The sequence below is a fragment of the Gymnoscopelus microlampas genome (assembly GCF_963454915.1).
Source record: "Gymnoscopelus microlampas genome assembly, chromosome: 7".
NCBI lineage: Eukaryota > Metazoa > Chordata > Actinopteri > Myctophiformes > Myctophidae > Gymnoscopelus > Gymnoscopelus microlampas.
Window position 1 is genome coordinate 44,374,248 of NC_139944.1, and position 21,999 is coordinate 44,396,246.

At 41.0% G+C, this 21,999-nt stretch overlaps 1 protein-coding gene across 4 annotated transcripts in view; it reads right to left on the reverse strand.

Moving 5' to 3' along the window:
• The window catches only part of arhgef3 (Rho guanine nucleotide exchange factor (GEF) 3), a 37,701-nt gene that overhangs the window by 13,333 nt on the left and 2,369 nt on the right, over positions 1–21,999 (reverse strand). The window contains exons 2-4 of one of the 4 annotated variants that reach the window (XM_084063556.1): positions 15,209–15,275; positions 12,255–12,321; positions 9,905–9,964 (exon numbers count right to left, since the gene is read on the reverse strand). In XM_084063556.1, coding sequence (XP_083919682.1) covers positions 9,905–9,964; positions 12,255–12,321; positions 15,209–15,275 — 194 coding nt within the window. Of the gene's footprint in view, positions 1–9,904; positions 9,968–11,530; positions 11,759–12,254; positions 12,322–15,208; positions 15,276–21,999 lie in introns of those variants that run through there. The other 3 variants (XM_084063555.1, XM_084063559.1, XM_084063558.1) reach the window with 3 other exon arrangements.

Consider the following 21,999-nt stretch of genomic DNA (forward strand, 5'->3'; position numbering starts at 1 on the left):
ACACACACACACACACACACACACACACACACACACACACACACACACACACACACACACACACACACACACACACATACACACACACACACACACACACACACACACACACACACACACACACACACACACACACACACACACACACACACACACACACACACACACACACACACACACACACCACTCTGGCCACTAGTTTGCGGGTGGTAACAATGTTTATCGGCAGCACAGCCGATGGGTAGTTTGAAACACACCAGTGAAGTGATATTACAGCTGGTCTGTCGCTAACCGACTAAACAGGTGGGTCTAATGAAAAGCGACAACCCACCAAAAGAACACATGGCCAAATAAAGGGGAAGTCAAGAGGGATGTGATATTTGTTTGCTGGTTAGATATGGCCGTCTTTTGTCCACAAGAAGTGTCACATCCTCTGTGATGTTCAAGTTCACTATATTGTATTCACAAATACTTTAGAACTTCAATCTAGAGGCCTCAACGTCTGAGAAGTGTAACTTAAAAGTTTATTTCCTGCAGTTGGAACAGAAGATAGATTATCATATCGTTACATTTATGGTAGAATTATTGTAGATGTGAAATCTAAACACTACACAGTCAAAATGTCCGACCTTTAAATCTTTAATGAGTTTGTTCACGTCTGTTTGTCTCTCTTGTTGACAGCGTTGAAGCGTATTGAAGGATTTTTCCTGCAGGAACAGTTGTTTGCATGTGTGTTGTTGCTGTTGGTCGCCCTGAGCTACAACAGCAATCAATCGCAATCACAAACCTAATCACACAGAGCGAGAGAGCTATGTTTGTGTTTACAGTAACAGATGTAAAGCTGGACACCGGAGAAAACCCAGCGGTAACAAAGTTGCGCCAACTACTTTGAAAACCAAAAGTCTTGGCTTTGGTTCATTCAAGCTGTTACTTTTTACATTTCCGAACTGTTTCCACCCAGTTTTAGCAGCACCATTCACTGAAAATAGGTGTCACCAGACGTATCAGTAGGTCAAGGTGGAGATCTCTGATCCTCTGGCTATGTGAGTCGCGAGACTAATTCATAGCTTATATATTACATTTACTTTTGATTGACTGCACATACAGTATATTATCCATATACGCAATGTATAGGCTCACTAGGCTGACAGGCACTGTACATATTTCAGCCTCACATCCACTGTTTATATTCTGTATACGATGGGTATTGAACAGGGGATCCGTGACCCCTAGGGGGTCCTCAGAGTAATTGCAGGGGGGCCACCAATAACACACATAACATGAATCCAATATATATCATTAGCAAAGATACATTCTAAAGAGAAAAAAAACATTTATTTTACACAACACAAAAGTGGACTACTAGCACTGACTGGCTGTGGCTCCAGAAGTACTGAATTAATGCTGAACTGTCAGACGTTATGGACTCGTTCATGAAAGATTTATCAAGAAGAGTGCTTTGCAAACGGGTCTCGTCTCAGACACAACACATGCTGTGTTTTTAAAAAGGGAGAGTGGTCTGCCCTTTGCTTTTATTGACATGTAGGAAAGGTAATGCGTAGAAGGAGCACTTTGCAACCCTGTTTTGAAAATTGCTTTTCAACTTTTCAAAGCCATCAGTTGTAAAAAACATACCTCTATACATTTCTCTCACACATGTGGAGGAAATCACTCAAAGTACCGACTTTCAACTGTGGATGTATTAAAAGCTCTCAACTTAATGATTAACCTTGCAGTCGGTGACGGAGGTATGACGGACATGTGGACATTGTTACATCTACCTACCTAGCTGTGATCATCCTGTCGCTCAAATAGCGCAATGCCTGCCTCTGCTGCTTGTGAAAGGCTTTTAGTGCATCTGGATTGATTCAGCTCAAGAAGGGGAAATATTATGGCAGTCTGGTAGCACAGGGGTTAAGTGCCTGTCCACCACCAGTTTAAATCCACCGTGGTGCATCCGGTTTGGCTGATTGTCTATACAAACACAATTGGCCATGTCCGGGAGAGGGAGGCTGGACAGGAGAGTGATCTTTGTCGCTGTACATACTCCTACGGGCTGGGGGCACCTCATTTGAGATGGACAGTACAGTCAGTGCTTTCATTAGATGGTTTCAGAGAGTTACAGGGTTCTGTAAATGCATTGTATAAACAATATAGCAATTTGTTAATATTAAGGGACCAGTCGAAATTTACAGAAGGGGGTCCCTGGAGGAAAATAGGGGAGGGTCATGCCTTTCTAATTGTAGTACAAGGGAGGGTCAGCTAATTTTACTTTGAATCCAAGGGAGGGTCATGCAATTTTGAATTGATAAAATAGTCAATTTTTTATATACCTTTTTAGTACACCAGAACAGTGGTCAATGGCCCCTCTATTTCAAATGATACAAAGGGTTCAAATCCAGTAACACCTTGGTCTATTTAGAATCAATGACGGTCGTTAACAAGCCATCAACGCACAGCAAGTGTGAACGACCCAGTCAAATCTATTCAGAGTCTAAGGCCTAGGCTATACGTATATGGATCTTTTTGTAAACGGACATTTTTAGTCCTCCGTTTTAAAAAGAATCCCTGTCCACATGACAAAGATAAATACAAATCCCTGTCCACACGTAAACGCAGAAACGCATTGATCAGCTGCAAGTTTCAATGTTATATCAGTCAGATTTTATATTTACATTTATTTTATATATAAATACATATACATTTGTAATCACATGTTAAGGCCCAATACTGCAATAGCTGCATTATTTTAATAGCATACGTGAACAGCATACGTGAACATAAACGAAAACAACATTATTAGGGCGCAGCTGCAGCGCAAACAGTAGCCATGGTTCACATGACCGGTGCAGAGTCCCTGGTTTATAGTGGTGTTCGATTTTTTTTACATTGCCAACTCTCACATGTACATAAACGTTCAGATTTCAAATATAAAGTCCTTACCCCCGAGCCACGGATGTTACAAGGCGATCCGGACCGCGATACGTACCCGTATCTCCCGTATATTGTTCAATAAAAAGTATTTTAATCCGATCGCTGGCCATTTTCTTTTTCTTTTCTTTTTGTATCAGAGTGCAATACACCTCCCAACCATTAGTGTCGCATGGTTGAAAGCATCGGAGAAAATTGGGAGAAAATGGCCGGCGATCGGATTAAAATGCTTTTTATTGAACAATACGGGAGATACGGGTACTTATCGTGGTCCGGATCGCCTTGTAACGTCCGTGGCTCAGGGGTAAGCACTTTATATTTGAAATCTGAACGTTTATGTACATGTGAGAGTTGGCATTGTAAAAAACACACCTATAAACCAGGGACTCTCAGCACGACTGTCATGGTATGACAGTCATGTTTCAGGGCTACGCAAACAGATGAGTTTTACTTCATCAATTCATTCCATGAGCAGCCGGAACGGTCGTCCTCGTCCCAAAACTCCCCGCCCCACGCACCTTTTGAGCGGGCCACCAGCGGCCGCTCCATGGTCGCTGGATTTTGACCCGGGGCGATTGTGTTTTAGGACGACAGACCCCGCAGTCAACCCGGGTGCGTGTGCGCTACTCGGCGCAGAGAAAGAGGGGTTTCTTCACACAGTGAATGAGCTACTTTTCCCACCACTGTCTTATTATTAATTATGACATTATTTTGCCATAAATGAGCGTGCCTTGTTTCATAGACTGTAAGCGTTGCTCTCTCTCTCTCTCTTCATTTATTATTATAATGACCATGAGCGGCCCGGTGTTTATGTATTATTATATTATTTATTATTATAATGATCATGTGCGAATGCGCGATGACGTCATCGTTTCTCAAAATCTCCGGATTAGATGTCCACACAGATCCACTGAAACGCATGTTTTGGAAAACATTTAGAAACGATTTACATGGATCGTTTAGAAAAAGATCCATGTACGTGTAGCCTAGGGGAGGCATGCGATAATCCGACAGACCTTTTCTCCGACTATGTGGCATCCGCGTGCGGTTAGGGTTAGGGTGCGGGTTTGGTTCGGGTTTAGTATTGAAACGTCGGAGCGCTGCGCTGTCGGAGGAATGCGCTGTCGGACTAACGTACTGCACCCGTAGCCTAGGCCTTAATGATGGTGGTTGAACAATTAAGCAACACTTCAACAGGTGTTAGGCATATTAGGGAGATGCATTATCCCATATGATATGGGCACATTTCCTACTAATGATGACTAATGATGACTCAACCATAAACCGGTACAGTTTCCCTTGAAATTCTAACTCCCATTTCTGTGGAAGTTCTTGACATCCGACTTCCAAGTAACTAACAGCATTGATGCATCTTAACGCATCAATGCAACCTGAGACAGGCTTTATTTGAGCCTGTAACTAAATACAGGCTCAAATAAAAGCCTGTATTTACCTTGATGTACTAAAACCTCCCTTAAAGTCATCCTTGAGTTGAAGTTCCTTTCTGTTGTCATGCACATTAACAGTATCCACCATCGATAAAATACAATATAATACAAATCTTCACTTTCCTACATTACTAAATGCATGGTCAGGGACCACATGCAATACATCCACGGACCACCAGTTGAAAACCCATGATGTAGGCAACAGTGTAGTCACCGTAGTTTATAATTATGGGATTCAATGGGTTTCCCACATGTACGTTTAGAACACTGTCCATTCTGCTACCACAACAGACACTACACTGTGCATTTAGCAAGACTGACTACAGTAATGTTCTAATCAATGTGGAAAGCAAAACATCAGACATATTATCAGTTTTAAATGTCATGTTGTTGAATTTTATGGGGAGGGTTAGGGGTGTCAAGATAACACTAATTTCACGACACATACATGATGTTGGGCATATGATATCGATATGATACATTATTAATGTTCTTTTCTCATGTATCATCAACATTGGCCATCATCTTTAGTTTAAAATAACAATTATAAAGCACTTTTAAAAAACAACAATTACAAAGTGCTTTGTAACACACAAATAAATACATGTATGCAAGCTTAAGGGAGAAGTGAAGTTCTCACTAACTATAAACCCATTGTTTCAGAGGACAGATAGGCACTAATATAACAAATATAATATAATATAATATAATATAACACTGCATAACTATAAATTCCACAAACCTCATATTTTTGTCATCTGGACTTTACGAACCAAGTGCAGACTAGTTATTTACAACAGCTCAAAAAAAATCTATAATACCAGATACAGTATAATACCATGTAAACAATCTTAGATTAGATGTACTGTAGGCCTATTTGAGAGTGCAGAGGCATAACTGCTTTGACGCATGTCACATTAACGAGCGTTAACGAGCATCAGCTGACACACAACACCTCCCCTCTGCAGTGCTTTAAACTGAAAGTGACTGGAGTCTGTTTCATTCTCTCCAAAATATCTTGAATATGATGGAAGACATGATTCGTAATTACTGTGATTATGATAAGCTTTACATTTCGTATCATACACCATAGAACTCCTATAACTTTCACCGGCAAAAAAAATAAAGAAAAGAAAAAAAATATTACGATACAGTATGACATATTGACAATACCTATCGTCACATTTACCACGATAGGCTATATCGTTGGACAATATATCGTATATAACTCCAATAGGCGGGGAGGGTTAGTCTTTTTTTTTAATCACTTGGGGAGGGTCATTGATTTTTTTTTTTGTCAAAGGGAGGGTCATGGCATTTTAGATCAGGGCACATACATTTTCTCCAGGGGTACCCTTCTTTAAAAATCGACCTGTCCCTAAGAAGAAAATGTACTTGAATACAAATTATTTATAAAAGCAAGTACTCCAGTGCTGTAACAAAAAAAAGTAATATTTGACTGTCTATAGTTTGATTCAATCACCCACTGTCCACCCCTGCCAGTTGCATATGCTGTCAAATTCCAGTGACAATGTCTGGGTCACAAAATGTGCATATCTGGCAGAAATAGTTTCTGAGCTCAAAAGACTTAACAGTTCTATGCAAGACCCCAACACACATACCATCAAGCTGTATGACAGAACGGAAGGCTTTCAAAAAACACTTTAAAAATGATCCGAAAATGGAGTGACCGAGGCCTAGATTAATATGGGCCTAACACAATTTTACACAATATGTAGTAAGTAGGGGGTCTCTGCTTCGTCTCTCTATCAGCTAAGGGGTCCTTGGCCTGAAGACCCCTCCTGTATACTATCCATTCATGTACAATAGGTTTATGTTCATATTACTGGTGATAGATTGTACATTACGCTGAATTCACACCGGGAGCGTCGACACTAGTCCACAACGCTAAGAACGACACTAACGCAATAGATTGGGGGTGTCTGAGGTTATGAGTGACAGATGTCTCTGTGTGTTGTGGAGTCTCGCTGGGGAACCGCCTGACAGGTAAGCACCTCACCGAGGCGAGGCAGTGGGACAGGGGCAGAGTACAGCCCAAAGGACAGCACCCCAGCCTAGGCCACGTCATTGAAGGGTGGTATCTACCTCCTCACTCAGCCTGATTAGACTAGATTAGTGTGGGGCCACACTACAAACACTCACTCACTCTGCCTCAGTCCGAACTGGCCCTCCTCTGTGAATGGACGGGTGCTCAGGCGGTAAGCGAGATTTCCACTATTCCCCACTACATTCTGTTACTGGTGACTCACGTACTGACATTACCTTTCTTTCATTACATTGACCAATGTGCATGGAATAACCCCCGGATCGGGATGAACTATTATTTGATTATCCTTACCTTTGTTGACATTATTCCCCGCTCCCAACTGTGTATACAATTCTGAAAATAAATGCCACTGTTTTGGCTTTCACGATTCCTGTCTCTGAGTCTTGGTTTGGGTCAGTCGCCACAGTGTCAACAAGGCTGTCTGCTGTCGAGGTGAATAAACAGACTGCATGGAAAATAGCACATTTTGAAATCAAATATTTAAACTAGCAGCTGTAGATGGGAATAAAAGGGGTCAATATTGGTTGACTACCTATTTATCGGCTAAAATGCAAAACAAGCTGAGAATAACCTGCAACGAGTCTGTCTCACATTTTTCTTGGTAAATGTAACTGATTACAGTTACAGTACATTTAATTTGTAACTTAACCACGTAATACCAATACGTATTACATCCCAACTCTGTAACTTCCTGTCTCTCAGATAGGCGCTGTGTGAGACGTTAAGCCACTGGCCCAGGAGGCACGATCTAACTCTTCCTCAACAGACAACAATTCTCTGATCCACAATGTGGAAAGAAATAGCAGATCTACAAGCTTGTGACGAGCTATGAGCTTGTATAACTGATATTTTTGCCATAGCCAACCAATGTGCTATATATAGCTAAAATCTAAAACAACGCTTTCCTGGGTTTTAATGGGTTAACCTGCAAATGGGGGTTGTGCAGATGTTGTATCTGAACAAGAGCGCGCACACACACACACACACACACACACACACACACACACACACACACACACACACACACACACACACACACACACACACACACACACACACACACACACACACACACACACACACACACACACACACACACACACACACACACACTCCACTCATACTCATACTCTCAAAGACCTGTGAGTAATAGTAACAACACAACTCCAATATTAACTTAATATTAACATTAAATGGTTGTGGGTGAGGAGGACTGTCCCTTCCCTCTCAATGTAGTCATTTACAGGACACAGTCTCAAGAGAAATCTGTGATATCTTGACATACAGTATCAACTTATTTAAACCACAACACAGCAGTGGCTACTTTCAAAGACTCTGTAAAGGAAATTCAATGATTTGTTTCTTAACACATTATACATTATAATACTGGGAACCGACCACTTCAAATGTTTTTTTGTCTGAGTTATGATTTTTTTGGCCAGGGCTATCATAATCACTTGACCACACAATGGTGTGATATTATAACCATACTACAATCATAACTGCAATGCTGTTGTTGAACCATAATGTTATCTCTGCTCCTAATAATACCTTCCTGTATGATGTTCTGATTTATGCTGCGGTGTACGATGGTGTCGCACGTACAAAATACCAGATCTGAAACATGGCAATGTTTTTAAAGATTCAAATGTAGCTGCTTGGTTAATAACACATTATTTGGTGGTGTGACAAACAGAATAATATTATTAGCGATTATTACTGCTTTACAGGGTCCTTAAAAGTTTCTGAGCATGAAAACGATGTATGTTTTTGGTGTTGTGCTGGGGCATGGTAAATTGGCTGGTCTAGATCATTCATTATTTTTTTAAACTCAATGCTGATTCTCTCAGTAATGTCATCTACCATGTTCAACAGGTCAGCTGTTGACCAATGACGTTCAATGACAGACTGTGAGTCATGGTCAGTCCACACACACACACACACACGCACACACACACACACACACACACACACACACACACACACACACACAGTCCTCTATACTCTTGAGTAATAAACTAATAGTAAGAACACAATAGATCCTAATATTAATTTGTGTGACTCAGTTAAGCTGGCAAGATACAATGGGTGTGTGTGGGTGAGGACCTTCTCCTTCCCTCATTACCGGGAAAGGGTGAGTGGCGCAGTGAAACTGTCCCAGAGGCAACAATTACAACAACTTATAAAAGCAACTGAGATAAGAATAGAAGAATAGCCATCGCCCAGCCCGGTGGGTTCACAGTTCACACACTGTAGTCTCCATGACAACACTACTTCGACTCCACAGAGCAGAATCAAACAGACAAACAACTGACCCATAGTTGTGTAACAGCGCTACCAGATTGTTGTGTAGTGTGGTCAGAAGGAGGCGACTGTTCGTAGCTCCAGTGGAGTCGGTACTGCTGTATGGGGCTGAGACATGGACCCTCACAGCAAAACAAAGAAGGGCCCTGGATAGAGTCTACACAAGAATGCTACGAATGGCACTAGTAGGTGTCAACAGAAATGTGGAATTCCCTACCAAAAGGAGTAAAGGAGTGTAAAACCCTACTCACTTTCAAAACTGCCTTAAAGAAACACCTTCAGGAGGCTGCAATTCGAAAATGGCCCCTGTCAAAGTCTTAACCTGCTTAACAAAGTCAGAGAGAGAAGGATGAGGCTGGCAGGGCACTGTGTCAGGCACGCGGAACTAGTGGCAAACAAACTGACACTGTGGGAGCCAACCCATGGCAAAGCCAGTAAAGGCAAGAAGCACACCACCTACTGTATGTAGATGCACTGCGGCGTGACAGCTTGGCTAACAACACTGTAGAGCTCAAGACCCTGATGTTAGATAGGAGAGTGTGGAGGGCAGCGATTCACAATAGTCGTGAATACATTTTAATTTATCATGAAATTGTCCTCCGTCATACACTAGGATGAATTAGCTTTTGTTGAGCAGCAAATTCAGTACCACTTAAACCCTCTATACTTGATAGAACGGACCTGAAAATAGTCATTTGGTACGCTCTTATTTCACTCTACACAAATCGATTCGCCAAAAATAGCAGATCTACAAGCTCACAACGTGTTGCGTTGCAACGCGTTGTGAGCTTGTAGATCTGCTATTTTTGGCGAACATTCCCAGCAGAATAGGGATGCTGGGGATTCAAGTGGTCATTGGTCAAACAAAAGTGGCATTTTAAGTTTCAAGCATATTTTGATTATCGCGATAATATCGTTAATCGCAATCACTTTTGCCACAATAATCGTGACATGTAATTTTCATATCGTCCCATCCCTAACATGTGTAACATGATGTGACATCAGGTACATTATGTAACATCATGTTACATTGTGTCACGTCATATATCATCCACAGTAACATATTACAATGCATCATCCACATCATGTATCATCCGGTACCTACAGTATATAACATAATTTATCAAACAGGAAAATAAAGAGCTGAACTTACATTGATGTCCAGACTGCAGAGACTCAGAGACTCTGCTTCTCTCTGCTCCTGTTTCCTCTTCTTCTGCAACGTGCACACACACACACACACACACACACACACACACACACACACACACACACACACACACACACACACACACACACACACACACACACACACACACACACACACACACACACACACACACACACACACACACACACACACACAGTAGCAGTAAGTATGTAGTAGCAGCTAAAAGGGACGTGATTCTACCCCTAACATTTTGTCAGCATGTCGAGTCCTATAGAAAGAGACCATACATTATGTGTTATGTAACTGTATAGGCTTAAAAGAGATATAGAACTCTATGGAGGTGTTTTCATGTCTTTGTATTATCATTCTGACCAGTGACTAGCGTAGATAAACTGTAGAGAGGAGTAGGGTACAGAATGTTAGAGTCACAGAGTTCGGACTAGCTGTGTTTAACAATAGAAGGAAGTTTGATGTTTTGTCGATGCATTGTGTTCTCTTCTGTCTGCCGGATATTACCTCCACTTTACCTTCAACATACTACTGCCAATGCACAAACAACTTAAAGGGGGATCACATTTTATTTTGTAAAATAAATTTAGAATATTATGTGTACAAATCTCTCTCTCTCTCTCTCTCTCTCTCTCTCTCTCTCTGTTCTCCAGGTCAACTTTCATTTTCTAACTTCTCAGGACAGCTCAGGATAGCTCAGGATCAGGATGTAGAGCTGACTCTTTGGTCCTCAAAGTGTCCTTGAACAAGACACTAAAGCCCTGCTGCCGATGAGCAGGTTGGTGCCATGCATGGTTTCCTCTGCCATCGGTGTGTGAATGTGTGTGAAAACGGGTGAAAGTAATGCACATTGTTGTTTGGATAAAGGCGCTATATACATGCACCATTTACCATTTTAACCCATTCGATCCGGGAACGCATCTGTGTCATTTTAGATTTAAGCTATAACCATTATTTTTAGACGTTGGCTATTCAAAAATAGCAGATCTACAAGCTCATAGCACGGCACCGAGTGCTACGCTATGAACTTGTAGATCTGCTATTTTTGAACATTTGTGCAAATCTTTGAATTTTTTTGTTTTGTTTTGGGGGGGGGGGGGGTCCCTGGAACAACATATTTTGATGGGGATCGGCAGCCAAAAACATAATTTTGGGTGGTCCTTGACAAGAAAAAGTTTGAGCACCACTGATATAGCAACAATATTTTTTTCCAAAAAATTAAGACATTTGTTGAGACATTTGACAGTTACAAATGTTCGCTTTAAATATATACATTCAAAGATTTGCAAAACGTTTCGCGATGTAAAAGAAATAGCAGATCTAAAAGCTCATAGTGCGGCACTCTGTGCAATGCTATGAGCTTGTATATCGGCTATTTTTGAATAGCCAAAGATATCTAAAGTGACACAGATGCGTTCCCAGATTGAGCCCCCGCACACAGCGCTGATTCCTAAACAATTAACACAATATGCAAAATTATGATGTTTTAGTTTTAGTAACATTGCTGTTCTACATACTGCCAACCAGTTGAAGAAATCACAGATCGAGGCTTTAACCTCTGCTTTTATATGAAATATACAAACAAACACACACACTAACCCGGTGGTGAACAAACAGACAGCATCCCATCATCAACTCCTCTCCTATCCTCCTTTCACTCCTCTCTCCCTCTTCTCTCTTCAGAGCCTCCTCTTCTCCCTCTCTGTTCTTCTTTTCTATCGTCTTCTCTAATCTTCAATGGTCTTCCCTTCTTTCTGTTCCTCCTGTCTGTTCTTCTCTCTTGTCCAAAGTGAATTCAGCTTCTTTGTTCTTCTCTCACTCACTCTCTCTCTCTCTCTCTCTCTTTCTCTCTCGCTCTCTCTCTCTCTCCTCGCTCGTTCTCTCTACATTCTGATTCTCTCTGCAGGTTGCCTGCCTTCTCTTCTCTGGGACAGGGTCTCCTCAGTGAGGCAGGACAGACCTGGGAACTTGTGTGTGTGTGTGTGTGTGTGTGTGTGTGTGTGTGTGTGTGTGTGTGTGTGTGTGTGTGTGTGTGTGTGTGTGTGTGTGTGTGTGTGTGTGTGTGTGTGTGTGTGCTGTATTTTGCTCTCCTTTGTGTGTGGTCAACCTGTTCCCGCTTAATAAACAGGAAATGACGGTTGCCGGGGGAAACAAGCCGTAGCTATAATTAGGAAGTGAAGGAGACTTCAAGACACTGCTAATGGACGCACACACACACACACACACACACACACACACACACACACACACACACACACACACACTACATGTTGTAGCTCTGTGTTGTTGTTGTTGTACTCTGTGACCCTGCATAGCATCTTACCCCTCTGAGCTTCCATCTGTCAGGAGAGGAGAGGAGAGGGAAAGACGTCTTCTTTTTGACAGACGGCCTGAGAGAGAGAGAGGGGGAGAGAGAGAGAGAGAGAGAGAGAGAGATAGAGAGAGAGAGAGATGAATTTGAATACATTTTTGTGTAAATCATGTCAACCAATCTTTATGACAGAGTATTTTAACAAAAAAACTAGCATCAATCTGCATAGTTTGGGGATGGTCTCTCTACTCTTCCATTGAGAGATTTCAAGCCGAGTGTCTGGGATGCTATTTACCGGTTGACAATGTCAGTAACGTTTTTTGTAGTAGATAACGCACTGGAAGTGAAGCTTTCCATATATCGACACCAATAGTGGCCATAGTTGGTGCTATAGTAGTCTCGCAAGCCAGACTGGAGCACGGAAGCTCTGAAAACGATCCGGGGGTGAAGCGGATGTGGCGTCTCCTCCCCGCTTCCGTTTCGTCTTTACAGTCGCGCAAATTGTAAATCATATAAATCAAACTTATAAATAAACTAGAAAATGTGCTCCTCGGAGCAAAGGTCTCCGCCAGCGGACCCGTGCTATTTTAACCAAAGGAAATCACCTACCCTATCTTTAACCATAGTTTTCTAGAAATGTTCTAATTCTACAGCTGTGTTCTCAGCTGTGATCTCAGTTTGTACTGGAAAGTACTGTTCCCGATTGATCCTGTCTTACCTATTTATATTACATATTGAGATGTCACGTGAAGCTTGACCAATGTTGGGTGTTCTCAGACGGACACATACTGTACAGAGACGGACGGAGAGGAAAAGATACTCTCCATTAATCCTGTCAATATAACATATTGTCACGTGTCACTTGACCAATGTTAGCTTGGCTGATGGATAGGTGTGTCACTTCAAAACATATAAATGAGGTTTTGAAGTGACACACCTATTTATAGGTCTCTATTTCATCATGCGTCTCGCTAGCCAATCAAAGCACACCCTTTCAACATATTGTCACGTGTCACGTGAAGCTTGACCAATGTTAGCTTGGTGGACACACGGAAGGACGAGAATGAAAACATAGTCTCCTGGCGGAGACAATAAAATATGAATCAAAATAATTGAAGCCTATATAGCTTGCTGCTATCAGAAATGGGAATTCAAAAATATTTTCGTTAGTGGAAATGACGAACAGATGGCAGCTTCCTTTCTACTTTTGGGAGGTGTAGTTCCAGACTTTATAGCATTCAGAGATTATAGAATAGTTGTCTGGCCACGCAAGACTAGTGCTATAGCCACTAGATTACATTTTTCGCACTTCTCTGTAAGTACGTCTTTGAGCGTCAGCCCATGTATGATATCATCCCCATGCAATAAATCTACGTGTTAAATTGTTTCTCCTCAGAGAGCTGTAAATGTTTTTCAAAATACAAAAAAAATGCCTAATAAGATTAAGGGATAAGGCGGCGCGCAAGATAGGGCCCTAAATCTTTTGATCGCTACCAACAGGACTTGTGTTGTTAAAAGACTGCACGTGATTCAGACGGTATCTACAACGTGAGTAAATGTATTCACTGCTCTCTGTGTTATTATCACTGCCACCACTTCCTAGTCTGTCTCTAGTCTGATGTCATATCTACTCGCCTGTAGTCTTTCATGCAAATATTCACACTAACACCACTGGGTTCGAACACCACGGGCCAGAGCCAGGACTAGGGCTAGAGTTTTGGGTCTGTGAAGGCTCTAGTTTTTTTTGTTTTTTTTTGTTCTTTATTTACCCAGGGTAGTAGCTGAGCACAAGTGCTCATTTTCAGCAACGCCCTGCACATAGAAACACACAGACACATTAAAACCTGGGAGCTGACTAGTACAACCACAGTCTTATACTGTTGGCCACTACGCAGCTCCACTGGAGCAGTTGGGGTTCAGTGCCTTGCTCAAGGGCACTTCAGTGGTGTTGGGCAAGTGGTGAACATTCACTTCCCCACCCAGATTTTTCCTGCCGGTCCTGGGATTCGAACCGGCAACCTTCCGGCAACGAGGGCGCTCCTCTAAACTTTAGGCCACCACTGCCCCCGTTACGGTATAGTGCAGGGGTTTTCAACTGATTGTGAACCAGGGACCACCACCCTGACTAAGAATCAACCTGAGGACCACTGTTGTGTTAGGTGGGGATATGAGCTAAGATTAGTGCTTTGGTAACACTTGCTATGCATGCATGCGTTGTCTACTCTATACCACTCTTTCTCAACCAATGGTCCACAGACTACTAGTGGTGCAGGGCATAATTAGGCCTGCAGGTTGTCAATGGGAAAATGTTTTAAAATGTAAATACAAAAATAAAATACCTTTGTTAAATGTATTAAAATATGTTTAAATAATATTTCATAAGTCCATCAAATGTAAGAAAATATTTGAATTAATAGGCATGGTGTGGGAGAAAAAAAGCTTGAAATTAAATAATGACTGTCCAGCCCAGGCAGTCACTGAAAATTGTGAGTGGTCCAGAGCTACATAAGAAAAGGTCGAGAACCATGATCTATTCCTATCACAGTTACCTGTATTCCATTCTCTTACTTTATCCGACCTTCCACTCATGCTAACTGATATACTGTATCTTATGTATGAGTGAGCAGGCACATGCAATTACATGGGTACATTTCCTAATAATAACTTAATCAGGCAATCCGGTACACTTCCCCGTCTTGAGATTGTAAACTCCCTATTCTGTTGAATTTCTTGACCTCCGACTTCCCAGTAACTGAAAACATTGACATGTCATCACTTCACCAGGTCATTAATGCACTGTTCCATGGAACAAGAAAAAAACAAATGTCACGTTCCTACATTACTAAATGCATGGTCAGGGACCACATGCAATACCTTCACGGATACACAAGTGGTCCCCGGACCACCTGTTGAAAACCCCTGGTATAGTGTGTATGGTGTGTGTGACTGCATAGTGTGTCTCTTACCCCTCTGAGCTTCCATCAGTCAGGGGAGGAGAAGAGAGAGCAAGATGTCTTCTTTTCGACTGACGGCCTGAGAGAGAGTGAGAGAGAGAGAGAGAGAAACAAACAAATTAAAGCTGAAATCTGGAAGGGATGTATTTGTTATTTTAACCAATCTATTGTATATGATGGAGATGTTAATAACGATACAATTTGCACATAGTGGCTATGCGGCCTTCACATCTTAGATTTTCAGGTCACTTCGTGGTCTGTAAATCTAGTAGTGCTGATCAGAGCGCTATGTCACACGAAGCTTGGTCACTCAGATTCAGATGTTATGTTTTTTTGACTGGATTTTGCCAATCAAATTCGGATGTTTCGTTTGTGACCCCCCCCCCCCCCCACCACCACTGTCCAGACATTAGCCAATTGTAACATATGATAGATGAAGCTAATTTTAAACTCTTGAAAAAGTGGTCGGCGCAATTAATTAGTGGACAGTTTGGGTAGATCGGACGCTGCTTGTGGTGGTTTCAAAAGTTCCATGTGGTAAATGGCCGTGTGGTGGCCTCACAGGGGCCCCCTGAGTCAGGAAGAAGCAGTACAATTGGGGAAAGGAGACTTTCCAAGCGGAATAATGGACAGAAATAACAAAGTCATTACATTACATTACAGTCATTTAGTAAGTGCATTAGCTGGAACATGGGTTGAAACGGAATTAAAACAACAAAACGTATTGCACAGCATAGGGATAATTACATCGTAGGAATCAGTGGATCCATGTGAACATGTGTGATATGTAGTGTACAGATTGTGGGGGTACGTTTATTAAAAATGTGTGAACATTTAGAAATATATATCTGTCTCCATTCCGGCTAAATTTTGTAATACCCACTTATGGAATTTCTTTGCAATTACAAATTGCATATATCAAACAGTACAAAAGATAAAGAATACAAATAATAGCACACCATATGGGGAGCTACACCATATAGGGAGATACATTTATCATATTTTTGTAAATTCATAATCTCAGATCCACTACATCAGGGGTTCTCAACTTTTTCAGGCTGTGACCCCCCAAAATAATCATACATTTCAGGATGAGGACCCCCCCATCCTGACAAACACGTGGAATTGTAGGAGTTTAGTTTGACTCGGTTTCACAGATAAATTTGCCTCTTTCTTATATGATTTGACAATTTAGCCAATGTTTGACCAGTTTTTATAGTATAGCCTTTTTTCTTGTATTTATTTGTGGTCCATTTGGTTCCATTTGTACACTGACTCCCAGAGTTATTGGGGTTAAGCTGGGTTTGAGAACCACAGTGCTAGAGCACGCAGCCCATCTAGTGGTCAGTATTGGTCAGTACATTTGAAATGAAAACAGCAGCACAAGAGGATGAGACACTACAAAGAGAGACTGTTTGTTTGTCTCCGTTATGGACGGTTTCATCCAAATGCCATTATCTGCATAACATGTGGCACACACATGCTCCAATCACAGCACTGACCTACCCTGACCTCTTAATCAGAATGAGCTTTATTCGCCCAGTATGTTCACAAACAAGGAGTTTCACTTGGCATTACTCTCACATCAAAGAAATTATATATATATATATATATATATATATATATATATATATATATATATATATATATATATATATCCATGCTTGAGTAGTATGCTATAATAAAGTAAAAATAAATATGAGTATAGTGTATGAGTAGTAAAACAGTTATATATCATATTGCCCAAACCAGAGTCACAAATATAGCAAAAGTAGGCTACAGTGGTGTAACAGGTATTGTCAGTATTATACATTATAATAGACTTTGGCCTTGGTAGGTGCATGACTGCAATTAGCAATAACAACAAGGAGCAATATTTGCAGAGCTGGATACCAAATCATTGTCAGTCACCTTGTCATTAGCAAAACCAGCCTTTGCTGTTAGTGTTAACTACTGTACCTTAAATGTGCATTTTACAAAATACACTACAATTCGAAGCATGACTGTTGACACAGGCAGCGACAGCTAACTGAAATGTGCATTTGACTAAATACACTACAATTCGAAGCATGACAACCAACAACAGCATATTATTCATGCTAGCCTACTAGGGATCCAAACTGTCTGAACCTGAACTATCTTTGCTATCTTTTTGCAAGCCTTCTTCGGGTACCCTTCGCTGCAGCACAAGGAATGGGGTAAGTTACTAGGGGTGCAGTTTGTGAAATGTTTAGCCCCCCCAACTTTTGCATTAGGTTACAGCTGGAGTTGGCTATGTTTTAGCAATTTCAGATAATTGGTAAAGCAGTAAGTATGGTTATGTTCAGGGAAGAGTTTGGTGTGGTTTGAATAATTAATTTGTGTTAATTGGTAATGCATTGTTAGTATCATTGTTTAGGCATGGGTTTAAGTTTAAGCCCATGCCTAAGCACTGTTAGTATGGTTAAGTTAAGGTGTAGTTTTGATGTGGTTTTGGTAAGAATATGGATATTGGGAGGTACTTTGTCTATGCAATACTTGGAGAACAGTTGAACAAAACAAAGTATTGCAAGTATTAGCTCATAGCTATAAGCTGTCTCCCAGTGCTGAACTGCTTCTGGAAGAATGTTTAGGTTACATCCCCTCCTAATTTTATCATCAAAGCAAACCTATGACACAACCATAGGGGTGGGTTATATTATATATGCATTGCTTAACAACACATGTTTCACTGCCCCACTCCATGTGTGAGGACAAACTGAGGGTGTGGCTGGCTAGATAGCGTTCATACTTTGGTCCTTCAAAAAATATAAGGCACATAATAGGCACTGCCTTTTTATGTTAAACCCTATGAGAAATTACTAAAATTCAACCGCATAGCAGCCGATGTTAGAAGGCGTTGATCAGAGTGCCTTTTCTGGCTAAACAAAGTGCTTTGAAAAGTTGGCGGGAAAACGTTTAGATCTTCACTTATGACACAAACCACTTTTTAATCAACTGTCCAATCACGATGTACACAAATACAGAGCTACTCGTCTGAGCTGATGGTCTCGCTATGCCCCACTATCAGCCACGGACGTACCTACACCAGATTACCACCAACTCCTCTTCTTGTGCCCAACAAAACAGTATATTAAACCTGTTATTACCTATTATACACTACTATTACATCATATTCGCTATATTCATTGTGGAGACATATTCTTTAAAGGCAGGCCACTTCATATATTGCAATTGATGGAGTTGTGGTCCAGCAGCAGTGTGACCTCCAGGTGACTCAAAGCAGCCCATCAGCAGAGCTGACAGGCAGGGGAGGAAACACACAGACTTCGTTGCTCATCTATAAACATTTTAGATGATATGCCATACAGTTGCTCAATCTAGATTACTTCCACATTTACACCTACTAGAACTTTTTTCAATATTATGTAATTCCTTAAAGAAGTAGTTCACCCAAAACATAATTACACACCCTATGAAGCCTTGATTTTTTTAGTTTTTGTCGCATTCCTAAGGCAATAATTTGATGACCGGGTCATCGGTCAGTAGGAGACTCAGTAGGAGAGTCTTTGACTCTTTGAGTCGACTCCGCCGGTCATCAAATCATTGGCTTAGGAATGCGACAAAAACAAAAGAATCTCCATGAATTCAAGGCTTCATGGGGTGTGTGTTTGATTAGAAAATAAGTCATTTTTTTGGTCAACTACTCCTTTAAGAGTTATGTTGAAGTATGTTTGAGCAAATTGCTCAAACATACTTCTGTCAGGACAACTCATAAATGGATAGAGATTAAAGACAACTCATGAGGATAAGATATATTTATTTATTTATCAAATCCCGTCACATATTTCCCCAGCATCCTCATTGTAAATAATGATGCAAGTAATTCGAAACAAAATTCGCCTCTGAGTGATTGTCCTCTAAAAGGAGAAATGAAAGTAGGATAAATGTTTCTGAGAGGATTTTAGTTTCTTTATATTCTCTTGACATCTGCCTCAGTCTGAGTGATTGAACTCAAAGGAGAAATGAAAGTAGGATAAATGTTTCCGAGAGGATTTTAGTGGGTTTTGAACAAAGCACCAAAACTGCGAGTTGTTCTGCTTTTTCAAACCTCATCTTGCAGGCTATACGGTCTGAATGTTCTTCTTGAATGCTTTGCAGGAAGTTTATGTACGGTATGCTGGCCTCTGGCAAGAGGAAAGGGTTCCTCCACCCATTCCAGTCCAGCACAGCTCTCCTCAATGTCTGTGAAACATGACTGGAACAACCTATCTTATCCAAATGTCCCTCTACAATGAGCTCTCTCCATGGGCCTCATTCACAGAATGTGAAGCACCAGTTGGAGTGTTTCTACGAACATAGTCTGATTCATAATTGTTGCTCTTCTTCTCAGAATTTGTTCCTTATTACGCACAAAACGTACCATGCAAGAAGACACTTTCAGTGCTCAAACAAATATATATATTATTTGTTTTAAATCAACTTGACTATCAACTTGACAATGACTATCGTTGTTGAAGTAAGTGCACAACCACAACACATGTCATCACATGACATCACAAGAAAAAAATGGAGAGAGGTAGACAATGTGCATGAGAGAGAAGGGGGAAGATAGTCGAGAGTATGTACAACTGTTAATCACATGCTGCACTACATTCATTGCTGTAGGCAGAATGTATACATCCCTAATATTGTTAGGGAGTGCCTCTCTGCCTCCAGGAGATTTGTGCTCCGAGTTCACCTTTCTAGTTGTCTCTTGCACTTCTTAATTGCTTGTAAAGTTGCCTGAAAAGGGCATCTGCTAAATTCCTAAAATGATGTTAGACAATTGTGTAAATATTTTTGTAATTTTCAAATTACAAATGACTTGCATTTTATTTAAATACATTTTCTCATATTGGTATTTTATATTTTATTTAAATACATTTGATGAGCAAGTATTGTGTCAAGCGGTCACATGAGCCAGTCATCCCCTCTGCACACAGTTCAACTACGATCTTTCTCTCTCTCTCATATTGACGTGACAAGGCAAACCATTCACTGATTTCCTGTATGACCATGACTCATCATGACATCATCAACGCTAGTCCAGAGATCCCTAGGGTGAAATGAGTTGTTTCATGGGGAAAAATATCATCCCACCTAGCCTCAGTGGACTAGACTACGACAGTCAGATCACAATCTTAAAAACACTTCATTACAAAAGTCAAGAGGAATTAAATACTCCCATGGTTCTCCCATAGATTGTACGATTGGAAACAATGGAAAACGCATGACGCACACGCAATCGTTGTGGGATGAGTAGTTCCGTCCCCTTTTAAACTATGTCTTGTACCTTTGCATTTTTTGGAATTTCCCAATTCTTTTTATGAACGGAATCAAATGTTTTATGGTCATGATTCATCAGGTCGCTGGTTGGCTTGATTCCATTCTTAAAACTCTTTATATAAGGATTTCCTCCTTATATAAAGAAGAAAAAGAAGATGAATAAAATTACATTGGAGCAGATGAGTGTGCGGGTTTAATCGTTTTCTTCATGATACATTCAAACCCAGCACCTCAACCAAGTGATGTGCGTATTCTATTTGTTTTTCTCCTTATATAAAGATAAACGCTTTTCCAGCACCAGAGCCATTGAAAACGTGGGAGGTCACTGTTGAGCTCTATAGACATATCGCTGTGACGTCATATTGACTTCCAAATATGGAGTTATTCGTATCTCGATTGACTTGCTGTATAAGTTCTATAAAAAAAGTTACAATTTTCTAAAAATATATAGAACATGGCCATACATTGACTTCCTCGGCCTACCAGCAGAACTGATTAGTTCATTGGTTTGTGAGATTAGCCTTGGACACACAGACAAACACGTACTGTACATTATCTTCTAGACGCTCAGCCCCCTAAGTGCCATGCCGTAAAAAGATATTAAAAAAACATCTCTTCATACCCAACATCATGCCACGGAGGCCCCATAGATATATTACTTTCTCTCCCATGTTCAACAGGGAATTACAGTGTTGCTATGAATGGAATGCCCATGATTCAATACATCTGCATCTGAGGGTAATCAATTAATCTTTGTTCTTTGGTTTGCTTTGCAATTGGACATTGCCCCATCAGCACCTACTGTACTGTATGTGCACCCTGGAAGGAGGGGTTCCCCTCCCCTCTTTTGTGATAATTCCTGAGGTTTCTTCCTTTCCTTTTCCCGTCTTAGGTTTGCTTTGGGGAGTTTTTCCTTGTCAGACTGAGGGTCTAAGGAAGGACTGGGAGGGAGTGACATTTTGTTACAGTTTACTTTGTTGAAGTGTCTAGTAAAACCTTTTGAGACTGTAACAGTGAAGCGCTACATGAATTGATCGATAATAATGGCACCTTCTCGTTCTCACCTTTCTTTTTTCAGGGCTAAACCTGTTATGCAAAGTAGCCATTTGGGTACTTGGCCGTACCTTGCACGTGCGCATGAAAATGTTCTAGTGGAACGCTGTGGAGTCCCGTGTAGCGACCAAAACAGCACTGCTTCTCAGCTGCATGACACCCCTCCACTCTGGATACAGTATCCACAATCATATCAACAAACATAAGAAGCCCTATTTTGTCTGCTGTTCTTTGGCTTTAACTTCCTTTATTCTCGTATCATTCAAGATCACAACACACTCATCTACACCATCAAATCAAACACAGTAAGACCACCAACCAACCCCATCAACTACTGCAGCTACACCTGACTACGCAACATTCTAGTTCACACCACAACACCTCATCTTCTACCTCAAGTACGGCAACAAAGACTGACCGTTTTGGACTCACCCATCCCATCT